Source organism: Myripristis murdjan, chromosome 19, assembly GCF_902150065.1.
Source record: "Myripristis murdjan chromosome 19, fMyrMur1.1, whole genome shotgun sequence".
NCBI classification, from domain to species: domain Eukaryota; kingdom Metazoa; phylum Chordata; class Actinopteri; order Holocentriformes; family Holocentridae; genus Myripristis; species Myripristis murdjan.
Window position 1 is genome coordinate 12,696,152 of NC_043998.1, and position 15,522 is coordinate 12,711,673.

The window sequence follows — 15,522 nt, forward strand, 5'->3', positions numbered from 1 at the left end:
CGCAAATATTGACCGAGCTGAATGGCTACAGTGAGTAGGCAGAAAGCAAACACCATGCTCTGCCAGATATGCCTGCTATTTTGTCGCCAGTCGCCATAAGTGACTTGGCCTGCCTGATTTTACGTAGCGGCGCTCCCTACCTCCCTATGCTTTGGGTCGCAAAGCAGAGATACCGACGAACAGAGACGTTGATCTTCAATCTCTGCTCTGCATTGTGAACTGTATTTAGTGCTGCATCTGACCCATATATAGCTGAGCTGCCTGCCCTCGCCACCATTTCTATCTATAGGTCTATAATCTGTCTGTCTATGTATGCAGCCTACTTTTACACGGACATTCCTGGAAGCTGCTGGTATTCCTGGGATTTGATGTGACCTGTCATGTGACGCAGATACGAGCGATTAAAAGTCTTCATGTGATATTCTTTTCTTAAGGTGGCTAGTCTAGTTTTCTTTTAAATTTTATTCACTTTGGTAGACGCAGTAGAATCTGTGTGGGTGTGTGTCTGTCTAGTTTTGGCTGTGTGTGTGTGTGTGTGTGTCTCGATGCGTGCAGGTAGGCAGATGGTCCAGTTCTGCACGGACGGCCACAGTACCGCTCATTTTGTGTCAAGGAGGTGAACACGGGCCATCTTACTCTCTCTTGCACACACACATGCTCACACACACCCAGCTCATCCATGGGTTTATTTTTTGCAGGTGCAGTGCTTGCTGGCATTTGAGATAATTAAAGGCTGACCTTTTTGAGGTGAGGCAGAAATGTCACCCAGCCCACTCCGCTGACAAGTGGATTCACCCCACGGGGGGCGCTGGCAAAACGGCAGAGGATCCTCACCAGCCTGGATGTGCACTTAGCACCCTTTAGCCTGCCCGCGCCACAGTTAGTGGCTGTCACAGAGGAGCAGGAGCCCCTCCACCTCCTTCCTTCTCACCCGCAATACCTCAGCCAAGCGTTGTTTTGGCCAACTTGGAGCCACACAGGTGGAAAAAGCAGTGAAGTGGAAGCACTTTTGATTCAGTTTGGAAGAGTGTTTGTCTTAGAAATGGCTGTATAAAAGTTGTGAAGTACAGTGCACTGCAAAAAAAAAAAAAAAAAAAAATCTCCATGTTAAGTCATTTGGTCTCATTCAGTCTTAAAAAAATGTTTTTTTAGGATGCCATTGGGATGAGACAATCTCACTTGTATCAGATCCCACTAGAATCAGCAAAATAATCCTTGATTAAAGAAAAATCTGGGAACAAGTTGATCAGCATTGGGAACAAGAAGGATTATCTCATCCAACTGGTGGATTTATATTCCATGATACTTCCCTAGAAATGAACTGATTTACCCATTTGGTGTAAATAGTAGTAGTAGTTGTCATCAGCTGTTGTTAAGTGGCGACTTTTCTCTCATACCAGCCATGCCTTCTGCTGGTGCTAAAAGCTGGAAGGAGTGACTCAAGGCCATGATGTACTTGCTGCAGAAACTAATTTTGTCAGGTTTGTACGAACAAAGGGATACGTTTGTTTGGAGGAAAAAAAGAAGCCCCCACTTGTGACTGTCTGCAATTTGTGTAAAATATCACACGATTGGTTGTGCTGCCTCGAGGACAAACGTCTCTGTTTTCCTTTTCCAGTTCATTGCCTTTGTTTACATCTCTGCGCTAACATCTCATGGCCAACACTTTGAGACTGAAACATTCTGAGGTTTGCCTCGCTCCGTTTTTTTAGGGGATTTCTGCACTTTAATGGCCGATCAAATGCTCTCTAAATCCTCACATTCCCCTCCGCCGCCTTTGGCGTTCTCCTACTGCCGCAGTTGTGGCTGTTGTTCTCTTGAGTTTTTGTCACCACCCATTTTACATTCCAGTTTCCCTGGGTTAAGGTCGCCTCTTTAATCTTCATGAGCCCCCACTGGCATGGACTGTAAATAAAATAAACAATACAAAGCCGCAACAAGGATATACAAATTTGTATGCAGCAATGTGTTCGATTGTGTTTCAAGTTTGACTTTGTTGAAAGTTTACAGTGGCAATGTACTCACTGCTGTATTATTTTAGGGGGTAAAACTCAGAGGAGAAATAGAGGGAAAAAAAACAAGAACTACATTTTTTTTTTTTAAAGTGGCATGACTAAAAACAAATCAGTACTTGTGTAACTACAGTACTTTGTATTGTACCCTAAGTTGGCTTTGCTGACTTAACCCAGCATCTGGCTGCCCTAGGCTACTGTTTGTGACAGTCTGTGGGAATTAGACCTCCATTACTGTAGCCTATTTTGATATGAACCTACTATTATTTGTGACATTGCACGACTATTAGTGACCACTATTAAATCCCCAGATTAAAACCATCCTAGTACGACCCTTTTCCCCCATTATAATTAACATCTTGTAGTCTAAATACTGAGTTGTCACAGAGGAGAGCTTGACCCTCTTCTGTTCTTCTGTCCCCCTCAGTCTTTGAATTAGCAAATGCACATGCTGTCACTGCATATTTAAAACGCCTGCCTTCTGAGGCTGTAATGTACAGTAAATGCATTGCACTGTAAGACCCTCCCGCAGGGCAATGGGATGACATGCAAGTGTCAGTGGGGACGTGACTTAGCACACATTAACACACGTTAACATGCACACACACACACACATACAGACGCGCACACACACACACAATCAGCACACTGCATGGTCCCGCATGCGTGACTGCACACACCGCCCACCCGCTCAAACACTTGTTGATACATACACACTTTTGTTTCACACATGTACATGTCCGCACGCACGACTACACACACACACACACACACACACTTCTACACACACTCATGAGAGCATGCACATATGCACATTCACTCCCGCATTCTCACATCTCACTTGTGACGTATATATCCACCCACGCTGCTCTCCTCATAAAAATTTCAGTGCATCGTGCTTGAGCGACTCCCATTATGTGTACCACTGCCAAGCCATACTGGCTGCAGCCGGAGCCCATGCTGGGCTTTTCAGAGCAGCTGTGATAGTGCTGCGCTCTCTGTCAAAGGCTGATATCCACTGCACCAGCCGTGACCTGAGCTCGCAGCCTGAGGCCTTCCCCGTGGAGAGGTTTTATACAAATCCACTTAGATGCCTTTACGTAGGCCATTATAGGGAAATCCTAAGTCATCTGTCTCAAGCTCAGTTTTAAAAGGTGGATTCCTGTGAAGAGTTTCATTATGCTGGAAATATAAATGGCAGTAACTAGCATGAGTACTGCACAATAAGCAAGTAAGTCATATGAAACAGCATGCATGTCATATGAAGCAGCATGTGAACTATATTGGCCATATTCATGCACCGACAGGAAAGGGGCATCATTCACGCAGCTCCACTTGTCAGAAAACTATATTGCAGCTATGGATTTGCTGCCAGAGTTCCCTCTTTTAATATTTTTCACCTCAGGCTGTTTTGTTGTAAGCTCTGCTACATTGCACTTTTGCGTCGCCTAACTCTTTGCTGTACTGCCAGGATTTACAATTTGCATTGCATAATGCAATTACAGTGCACTGTATGCTCCGCAGGAGGAATAATATTCCCTCAGAAAAGAACATTGCAGACCTCTGCTGTCTCAGAAACTGAGCTATTCTTACTGGCAGCCAGCAGACTGTAGGTATATTGAGCCATCCTCTGTAATCATGCTCTGTTTGGTATTGCTAATACCATGGAATGACATAATCATGTGGCTAAATCCACTGAACTCTATAGCATTACAGCTAACTCTGCCAAAGCAAAGTGTAGCATTACTGCTAATGCCGTTGACCTCCAGCTGCTATTGCCAGTTCCTTTGACATTTGTAGCATTAGCAACACCCACATCATGGGTAATTGGACATTGGGGGGAGATAGATGTTGAGCTGTGTGAGGGCATATGTGTGTGTGTGTGTGTGTGTGTGTATTTGTGCATGCGTGTGTGAAATCCCCTGAAGAAGGGCCCTGCTCTTTTCTGCCAGGCTGTGACAACAACGGGTGTCTGTTTTACTTTATGTCACTGACCTCTTTGAACTTTGTATGTGTAGGCATATGTGCATGCATGTGTGTGAGTGTGTGGTCATGCACACGCTTATCTGTCCACATACACACACACCACAGTGTACTTGTCTCTCATGCATTGCGTGTGCCACTGCCCCGCGGCTCTGTTCGTTGTCCTGTCCACCCGATCGCACTGACCTCATGCTGCCATTGGCTGCTTTTTTCGATTATTAATTCAGCATCGGCTGTCGCAACCAATTAGAGTCAGTCACTCATGCTCACACAGCATAGCCTCTTCCCCATGACCTCTAACCCATCCTGCTCTATGCCTGGTTACACGCCAAGCATAGAGCTGGAGCCAAGTGACCCGGATTATTTGTTTATTTTGATGCCTCGTAATGTCTTATGTACTGTAAGTGATCACATCCATTCCCTCCGGAGCTGCCCTCCATACAGCACCTAGCTTCCTGTGTACTTGAGTGCATGTTAGACTAAATCTAGCACAAATATAGGTTAACCATATAGTGGTATTGAGATGAATTGCTAGGAGACCTTTGGCAAGAAGTGCATTAATGGCTCAATGTCTATTTTCAAGGTCCCAGGGTCCCGGGCCACTTCTATAGACTGCAATATTACAGATACTCCTATTCTTAGACTACAGTCGTGTAGCTGCCTTTATTTAAACAACACTAGTACACCCATTCCATCCCTTTAGACTGTATGTGTGTGTTGCTTATACAGCGATGCACAGATAGTTTGTGAGTGTGTTTTTTTATGTGCATTCATGTTTGTCATGGTGACAAAATCAAATATCAATATTTTTCTGTATTGTGAATGTTAATTGTTGTTGTTATACTTTAATTGTACTGTGGTAATATTTTGTTGATGAATATTCATGCTTTCGTAAAACATTTACACAAGACATTTTGAAAATTAGCAATGTATAATGAGTAATAAGTTATCAGTAATTAATGTGGATTGGTTGAGCAGGTATAGGTGAACATTGGAAACATTGTAATTTGAGAAAACTGCATCATTTTACTGTAATTAATTAATGAATATTACTATAACCAAAATCTGGGATAATATCTAGTTTCAAATCACAGTATTGACATTATACAATACATTGCTCAGCCCTACATGCTGGCATTTGTTTTATGTTGTATATTATTTAGGGTTTGTGTCTACGCAGCAGCACATGCATGCACGTGTGAGAGACGTGTCTTGATTTCAGTGTCGCCGCTGGCCTTGACATGACATGAACACATCTATACTACACTGCGGACCTACATGCACAAAGCGTAATGTGCACAACCGCTCTCCTTTTTCTCTCCCCCATATCGACGACCTTGTGTGTCAGCCCTATCATATAGAGCACATACATCATATGGCAGGAGGCAGCCGCTGCCGAGCTTCAGGAGCACTGTGGAAGAGGAATGGAGGAGAGATGAGTGTGTGTGTGTGTGTGTGTGTGTGTGTGTGTATGTGTATGTGTATGTGTGTGTTTCAAGATTCAAGATATTCAAGCTTTTTTATTGTCACTCCAGTTATACAAGTACAATTTTTGGCCGGGAGGCCCCGTTACAAAAGAAAGGCAAAGAACATTAACTAAATGACATGGATGAAAATATATTAAAATATATACCTTCAAGGCAAAGCAAAAAATAAAATATAATAAACAAAAAGAAAATATAATTAATAAAATATAATTAAACAAAATATACAGTCAAGGCAAAACTAGATACACTCAGTATATGCAGTGTGTGTGTGTGATTGCACATGAGACAGGGACAGAGAGGAAGTGAGGGTGCACGTGTGTATATAGGAATCTGTGAGTCTGTGTTTATATGGTTTTTGAAGAGATTGTGTTTGCAGGGGTGTGTGAGTGTTCAGTGATACAGGTTCAGCTCATGCCGGTGAGTGTGAGTGAGAATTTCGATAGGTGTGTGTAACACTGAGAAAGAGCGAGCCAGGATGTAGCGTGCACACAAGCGAACTCTGGTGTTGTGTGTGTGTGTGTCATTTTCACAGCAGATCATATGGGCCCAAAGTCATGCCTTGATTCCTTGTGTGTGTGTGTGTGTGTGTGTGTGTGTGTGTGTGTGTGTGGGTGTGTGTGTACCATCTGCGTGTTTTGTCCTCACCGCCGGCACAGGGATTATACGGGTGCTCAATTACGTTCTACTTCTGTCCACACTCTGTTGTGGTTTTCAAGTGGGTGTGTCTGTGTGTGTGTGTGTGTGTGTGTGTGTGTATGCGTGCATGCATGGCTGACTGCAAAGAGGACGTATGATATAAAATGTGTTTGAAATACTTCAGCTGCACAAGTCAGACCTTGTTTACATGCGTGTGTTTTCACCGAGCCCCATACATCCAGACATGTTGGTCTGCCCTCAGCCTCCAGACTCTGTCTCAGCCCAGCTCGCCCAGACCCACCTCACTCAGACAGCTGTGTACAGAGCCGGCCTTGACGTCTGCGGCCTCAGTCATCTTTCCGGCTCACACAACAGGAGACCCAACCGGGAAATTACATCAGGCGTCACTCACTCTGGCCGACGTCATTCACTTACAGCATTTTTTTTCTTTTTGCCTTGTGCAGGCTTCATTACAAAACAGCAAACTCCCACAGTCAATAGTCTGAACTCAATGAACTTGGCTCGAGATCACATGCCAGACTTTAAGATATCAAAGCCTGGAGTTGGAACAGCCTGATTTTTTTTTTTTTTTTCTTATGGGTGCTATAGCTTATCATTGAAATGGCTTTTTATGATGCCCATGCTATAATGATAATGGAGGGGGAATTGACCATTCCCAGCCTGCGGTTTCTCCCTGTGTCCCAATGAGTTGTGGTTCCTCATTGAAAGAGCCAGTCCAGCATCTGTGGCCTATGGGTGGTACATTAAAATATATATGGCTTTACATCACTTCAATGTATATGTTTGACAGTGCTGATGCATTTTACATGATCGCGCCAATGTGCAAAGCTCTGGAGTATATCAAGACTGCATATCGTAATGGTAATGGCGGTGCAGGACTCTGTGATATAGCACCACAAATGATATCTTGCAGGAGATCAGCGTTAGCGAATGTCCCCTCAACTCCTATGTCTCTTTTAGTTTAACAGGTGGCTAGTCAGGGGAGAGAGGGGGCCTTTAAAAGCAAAATAAAATGATATCCAGCTCCCATGGGCTTTTAAAAAATGCTGTTAAAGCTCTTTGCCTAATGCAAGCACGCCCCTTGGCCCACAACCACCCAACCCCTGACCACCCCACACACACACACACACATATCCTCCTTTAAACTCTGTACCCCACTTGTTTTTACAGCAGTAACCCTGAACATGCATGTGCATTTGGGCGGTGCACTGCAACAGGGTGACTGGAGAGCACTTTGGTTATAATCAATAAAAATAAGGCGGCTTATAGGGCGGCAAGCTCATAAAGGCAGCTTTCAGTTTGATTAAGAGACATATCCAGGCTCTGCATACAATACCCATTGCTGGCTTGCTGCATAGACACACATAAACATACATTCTAATTTTCCAAATTCATTCCAATAAGTTACCTATATGGGCACACATAGTCACATCTGGGCACATTTTCATTTTCTTAGCTCATTCTTGTATGTAGTTTTTTCCATATGTGTTTTACCTATAGGTACAGTGATTTCTGGACAGACACACACACACAAACGCACACCGGGGCAGGTCTGGCCTTGTGCCCCTGTTTTATCATTGAGAGCGGCCCTCAATAATGCAAAAGAATGTGGACTAATGCCGGTAAAACGCAATGCAGAGACAAAGACTCAAAGTCCCAAGTGTGTTAGTGTAGGAAACAGACATGATTCAGGGCAGTGGCAGAGGAAGATGAGCCAGAGATGCAGCAGAAGTTATGAACATGATTCAAACTGCCTCTGAATAACAAATTGCATGAAACAGACGAATGAACATGTCCGCCTTGACCCTTGTCACTTTACTGGAGTTCGTCCCCGATGTCCTGCTGTGATTCATGCCACATTCTTGAGTAACACCACGCATTCCTCTTCTTTTTCCAATCAGAGAAGTGAATTTTTTTTTGTCCCTGTGTGGTTTGTTTTCTTGCTTTTCTGGTTGTGCGTTACAACCTCTGACTCATAAAAAGGGTCATTACGGTAAAAAAAAAAAAAAAAAAAGTCATGCAATTTTCATCAAACTGTCCATGTGTATGAATTATGCAGGGCTCTGCTTTATCAACATGAGCAGCATGGCTAGATGGCAAACACTGAAGAAATGGGCAAATTACAGCATTGCACTGCATCCGGTGGTTTTTGTTTTGTTTAGTACTTTGGGCATTCTGATATCAAAAGCTGCACAGCATTGCACACGTTATGACAAGTCCCAAAGAGAATGTTTTCCTCTCTTTGTTGGGAATTTGGTGGTGCTGGTGTATGATGTTATGAAAAATCTGCTGTCTGGCCATAAGGATGAGTGTTTTGCGTGCATGTGTGTGCAAGTCTTGGTGTGAGTCTGGGAAGTAAACACTGCAGTAGAAATCTCCAGTGGACCCAGAGCAGCGTCTTGGGTCACACCTCAGGTTTTTGCAGCTGCCGTAATTAGCAAAGTTTTCTTTTGTGTTGCTCTCTTCATTTACGTCTTGGCTCTTCTCCCGTAGTATTTGTAGCCCAGCATTGTTAATGAGTGTGTGTATTAGTGCACAAGGCTGTGATGAGACATCACACACCCACCGCTCTTCATGGGTTTAACGCTCCATTAGATAATTAAGCCAGATGGGGTGTTTTTGTAACATTTCAGATGAGACATTACCATTAATTAGTGTCAAAAGGAAAGAACTGTTTTGCTCAAGCACTGAAGTACAAGGGGAAATGTTCTCTTTACCTTGTCACTGAAGGACTAAAATGATCTCTTTTCTCTTTCTCTCTCTCTCTCTCCCCCCCTCTCTCTGTTTCTGTGCAGGCAGAGGCTGTGAGGCTGCAAGGAGGAGGCCATCCGAAGGAGAGGAGTCTGGCCTCGGCATCATGTGATATGTACATTCCCTGGAAGCGCTCTGCAGTGGAAGAGTGATTCTGCACTCCATGTGAAACATCCCAACCACCAGCACCCCTATCACCACTATTACCTCTCCTGACAGCACAGACAACAGTCATCAAAGCCGCCTCCTCGTGACTCAACTTGCCCTCTGTCTCCTTCTCCCCCTTCGTTTCTGAGATAATAAAATGGCCTTGCCACTTTACAACCTCCCTAATGCCTCTTGCAAATAAGGCCTTTCACCAGACAGGACAGCTAAAACCCTCTGCAGTTCCCCCGCTTCCCACTTTCTTTTTTTGTTTCCTCGCTAACTCAGCCCTCAACACACACATTCCCTAAGCAAACAGGGTGTTTCTCCTAGTGTCATCTGCGGCAGCCATTTTGCAGACGCCTGCACTTCAGTTTCCAAATCATAAGGAGTTTTTTTTTTGAGCTTCTGGAGTACCCACGTCCCGTCTTCCATATGGGGGATTAAATCAGCGCAGTAGCCCACATTGACTTCATCTTCTCTGTGTGTTAAGGTGTCTTTTTTTGTTAAGTGAGGCCTTTTGGATTGGAGCCGTCATGGCTGGGAAGGGCAATCAGGTGCCTGGCCCCCACCTCAATGGCTTCCCCATGCCCACCTACTCGTACTTCTTCCCGCACATGCTGGGGGGCCTGTCGCCTCCCGCCCTGCCAGGACTGCCCATCAGCGGGTACAGCACCCCCTCACCAGCTAGTAAGTACTCTCATTTTCAACTTTGCTCTTTGTTGCTCACTCTCTGCTGGTTTCACATTTCAGTGTCGGATTCATTTCCCTGTACGTAGCAGTTTGTGTTGCCTGCACCTCTCTGGATACCGGCAGTTTTATATGTTGGTTTTTGATTAAACGCAACACAACATCACAGCTTTTAGGGGGTGGGCATGATCTCAAGACAGGGAGAGCAAGATAAACATGTCTTTTGTGTGTGTCCTGGTTTATCTGTGTTGCCGTGGTACACTGTTTTCTGAAGTTCCCCTGCTCTGTGTGTGTATGTGCCTGAGAGTCTTTTTGGTAAAAGGGCACTTTCATCTCATCCTGTTTAGATCAGTCCTACATGAAAGATGTGTGTGTTGGTAAACAGAGAGCGGCAGCCACACACACCCACCCACCCACAGAGCCTCGAGCGCTGTCCTTAATTTTCAGGCCCACACACATCAGCACTCGCAAACACGCATGGAAACGTCAGTCTAGATCACAGGAAAACGAGGCAGGACAGCCAGAAAGGAGCATTGTTAATTTGGGGAACACAAATCTGGCAAGTGATCCCAAAATAAATCTTCTCAAATTACAATCCAACCTTCATGCTCTAACTCCTTTATACACTCCATCAAAAGCTTCAGAACTGACTTACAAGTATATTTTTGTGTATCCATTTCAAACTTGGAGTCAGACTAGGGGGAAAAAAACACTTCTCCCGTAGGAATGAAAGCTATTCTTATTCTACTATGAAAATAACTGATTAATAACTCGGTTTACTGAATTCAGCAAAAGGGATTTTAGCCACATGCGATTCTACCGTAGAGCCCACTGAGTTTCACTGACAAATACCCAGATTAAAGGGAGAGAGAGTTTTTGTCAACATTTGTTGGCAATTTTGTATAATGAACCGTGACACAATTGTGTCATTTAAAAGAAAGAAAACGGTGAGAAAATATTTTAGGAAACTTATTTTCCAGGGCTCCTCTTGAACCTAGAATCTAACAAGTCATTTTGGTGTTGATTCATTCATTATTAATAAGCCACTGGCTGTTGATTGGCTGGTAATACTGGTGTCTCCGTTCTCCTCCCTGGGATTAACACTGACTGGGCTGCTGAAGCGTTGACAGGCTGATGCAAATTTAAGATTTTAAATTAAATAATTGGTTGATTTTTGATGAGGCTGATTTATGAGAGAACAACTGCACCGAGTTCAAGTTCTGATTGGTTTGTTTTTCTGGTGGCATATCCCACAGAGCACCAGGTGAAACAGCAAGGGGCACAATCACCACCTTTTAAAAGACAGATTTGGTATTTTCCGCACCTTGCTGCATTGAAATGCTGATACCTGTCATTTACTGTGGTACATGGCACAACCTCGCTGCTGGAGTTAGTGAGGTGAAACTCACCGCTCTGCTGCAGCTTCTGAAGCCTTTAACACAGCTGAAGACATAATAAATTATAAATGTCCTTTTTGAAGAAAGGATACTCACATCACAGTGAAATATGTCTTGTGGCCCGACAAAAAATGGTTGAAAACAGTGTTAACATACTAACATGGCTACCGCTGTATTCAGGGCAACCTCAGATTATCCCTCTGGTCAATTTTTGATCTGCGACAGCACTGTTTCATGTCATCACACTGATAAATAATTGGGTGGACAATACCAAGATATATTTGACTGTTCTTAACATTTATAATGTTTTTTGGATTGCATGGTGAGTCATCAGTATTTTAGCACAGCTTAGGTTTAGAAATACCGAGCCTAGCATTTAATATAATTTAAATTACATGTCAGACAGCAACATCCGTGCCAAAACTAGGAAAAACCTGTTTTCTGTAATACCTCACCTTTAATGAAATGACTGTGGCGGCAGCAGAAATACAGACTGAAGGGGAAGTTAGAGGTGTACCACCCGCACATACGAGCAGCCTGTGTCTGCTGGTGTGGACGGGCTGGCAGCGCAAGGCACCGCTCTCAGAGGTTTCTACGGGTCAATCTGTTGACTCTCTATCTCACGCCGTTTACGTTGGCAGTCGGCGTTCGCGGAGGGAAGTGAAGAACAGTTAGCGCCCAGCCCAGTCACTCCCACTTCCCCAACACCACACACCCCACCTCGCTCACAAACACTTTGACTCCCATCAGATTCCTCTTTTTAGCCAGTCGTGTGCATGTGTGCATGTGCGTGGCTGTAGGGTGTGTATGCATTTGTGTGTGTGTGTGCGTGTGTGAGTGTGTCAGGCCACTCTCCCTGTGTTTGCCATGCAGGGCGGTGAGGTTCCTTCCCTTTTGCCTGGACAAACATTTCCTGTCTGTAAACACTGGAGAGCCAGGGACACCACAGCTTCCTGATGAGCGTGCACACATACGCACACACACACACACACACACACACACACACACGTATATATGTATCTATGTGTGTATATATACACATACACACACGCACACACACGCTAACGCACACTCTGCCCCTCACCCAGGCTCATTTTCCCTCACTCTTGCTCCTCCTCGCATACCGGCAACTACAGACATAATTCACATACAGCCACAGAAACATGCACACACACAAACACACTCATGGTATGCCTCTTTCCATACACACACTGTAACACAAATACCGCCTGGCTCCTCCCTCTTCCTCTTATCCCTCTTTCTGGCAGATCATTTTTCTCTCTTTCCTGTTCAAACACACACTCTTTTTTTTTTTCCCTTTCCCTTTTCTCACGCATTTGCACACACACACATTGTAGCTAAGCCCTCACCACCCCATTCAGTGCAGAGACGAGAGGGAGAGAGAGGGAGAGAGAGAGAGAGGGAGAGAGGGAGTCAGAGAGGGAGTGAGTGAGTTTGTTTGGAGCTCGAATGAGAGGGATTTGGAGAATGTTAGATTGGAGGCAAGAAAGCTAAGCATTTTGGCCTTGATGGATTTCAACACAGCAGAGCTCCCAATGTAGGCCAAACACACAAGACTGTATGTATGTGTGTGTGTGTGTGTGTGTGTGTGTGTGCCTGTGGGGAGTGAGTAATGTGGCTTGCCCATGTGAACTTATTGGCTCTCTCCGGTGTTGCCCAGAAAGATAGGCGGCTTGTCCTCTTGATTAGTTTAAAGGTCATGATTTCACAAGAAATACATTTTTTGAAATGTTATATTTTGGCATATGTAAATTACTGAATAAATTACATTACGCAACTGAGCTTCAAAGCTTGAGCAAGTTCATAACTGGCAATCGTGCACAAATGGTGCCTTAACGTCTGCCTGTTATATTTCCAACTCTAACTTGTTGTATTCAGGGCCTTTTTCTAATAGCAAGCGCCGCATTTTGTGTTAAAATCTGATTTTTATTTTCAGCTTTTTACACCTAACGTTATTAAAATGTGCTTCTGGTGTTCTCACTGAATTTGGATTTTTCTTTCGCACAAAAGATTCTGTCTCATTTAATATCCTTTGAAAGTGACAGTGAACACCTCATGTCACTTTCTTCTCCACCCAGGTATTCTGAAAATCTATTTTTGATTTATGTTACTATCCAAGCTTCCTGCCACCTGTTTGACTTTTATTTACACCCTGTCTCGAGCCACATATGAAAGTTAATATTAATGTTGTTATATGTGGATTGACACTGCATTTCCACAACAAATAGATCCCTGCTTGGGTCTTCAGTATAATTTGTGTGTACTGACACTGGGATTTTATGCATTTTTGTTCCATGTGAGAGCAAAATCACTCAAGATAAATGTTAACCCCAGAGGTAAAGGGGTTTTTAAATGCGTTTTATACTTCAATGAAAATAAAAATAGCGGCTCTGCACATAAACTGATGCTGTTTGACATGTATTTGTGGTTGAAAAGGGTCTCCATGTAGGCGCTTTACATTACTTTAGGACGCTGAGATGCACTTAACTTGTCACATTTGACTGTGACGTGCACTTTAGTGGCATAAGTTCATGCTTTCCTGCTTCGTTTCAACCCCCTCTGCTGTTTTCTTCTCTCTGCTTTTCCTATTAGTTTGTGTCTTCATCTCACCTCCTGCTCCTTCCTCCCCCTCATGCTCAGTGCTGTCCGGCTCCTCTGCCTCAGACTTTTACAAATCACAACAGACCAATTATTTGGACCAAGCAGAGCAGAAGGGTTAATCTGCGCCTGCCCAACATAAACACACTCAAAAACACGCACACACACACACACACACACTCTACAACCGTAGCCTCCGGAGGCTGAAAATCACTGGCGGAAGCATTTCCCATAGAGCACTGCTTAATCTATATGCTCTCTCTCTCTCTCTCTCTCTCTCTCTCTCTCTCTCTCTCTCTGTAGCCTGGTGGTTGACATCGGGGCAAGTCAGGTTACATCCTGGAGCAGATCAGTCTCACATATTGATATTGGTATTACTGTTATAGCCTGCAGCTTTATTAGTTAACAGAACATTATCACCATGGATTAATCACACACACATGCACACACACACACACACACACACACACACACACACACACACACACACACACACACACAGAAAGCTGCACGTTGCTACCTTTTACATCACAAAATATTGAATCACAGAACCATGAGAATGCTGCTGCTACACACACACACACACACACACACACACACACACAAACACACGCACCCAACCTTCATTAGTGTTTTCGATTAAGCCCTCTGCGCCACACGCCTGTATGAATGAGAAACAGGCTGGCAATAATGCTCCTGCTATTGATCCTGTTATTATCATTAAAGCGTTCCGCTGTCTGTCACTGCAGCCCCAACGCTGTGCTGTTGCATTAGTGCCCTTATGAAGGATCATAATGAATGGAGCCAGCTTGCTACCTGCTGCCGCGGCAGGCTAATTGGCTTTTCCCCACAGAGCGCTCTTGTTTCAGCAGGCCTGGTAATTGCTTGGTACAGGAGCTTTTCCTTGCGCGGCTAACACACGCGGGCACCGTCTCTTTTGACTTATTAGGGGGCAAAATGGCATTTATGAATGTTCCTCTGGGCCAGCAGGGGAAATATGAAAGGATATTTTCAGACCCGTGTGTGTGTGTGTGTGTGTGTGTGTGTGGGAGGGAGAGAGCATGTGCCACCTATCCCATTAAGCAGCCCATAGCGGAATGCAGTGGCCATGAGTAAATATGGATATGGTAATATTGGTTAGAGTGTGTTTGTGTGTGTGTGTGTTGCACTGGTTTCTGGACAGACAGGTGGTTCCTCTCTGTCCTGGTGGTCTGCAGGAATCAAGGGGGCATGTCAGCGCACTCCATGGGTGGCACACACACACACACACACACACACACATACATTCTCTTACACAATTATACACAAGGCTTGTGTGGTAGGGATAAAGATAATGATAGTGAGAATTACTTGTGAACTACTCCCCTCTGGCAGTCATCCAAAGTGGTCACACACACACACACACACACACACACACACATACATACAGTGCTATTGACCCAAGCGCTTATTCCACCTGCCTGTTGGTAAGAATAGATAGCACAAGCTATCAGTAAGGATAGGCACCAGGCGTTTCAGCAGGGCACACACACACACACACACACACACACACACACACACACAGCACCTCTGGGGAGCTGCTTGTCATTATTGGAAAGTCATTTGAGGGGTGCCAATACTCCGATGGCGAGGATGCAGGCTTATTAAACACAGCGTGTAAAACACATCTAGCAGGGCGTCGCAGCGCTCATTCACTCTGACATAACGACCTTGTTAATTAACTGCAGAGCGCTGGAAGCACAAGGACACCCCCCCCCCTCCTCTTTTTTTTTTTTTTTTTTT

General features: G+C 44.4%; 1 protein-coding gene across 1 annotated transcript in view; it reads left to right on the plus strand.

Annotated features, from left to right (window-relative positions):
* Positions 1-15,522, plus strand: part of raraa (retinoic acid receptor, alpha a) — a 172,964-nt gene that overhangs the window by 68,398 nt on the left and 89,044 nt on the right. The window contains 1 exon segment of the mRNA XM_030077595.1: positions 8,935-9,724. Coding sequence (XP_029933455.1) covers positions 9,571-9,724 — 154 coding nt within the window. The 5' untranslated portion in view covers positions 8,935-9,570.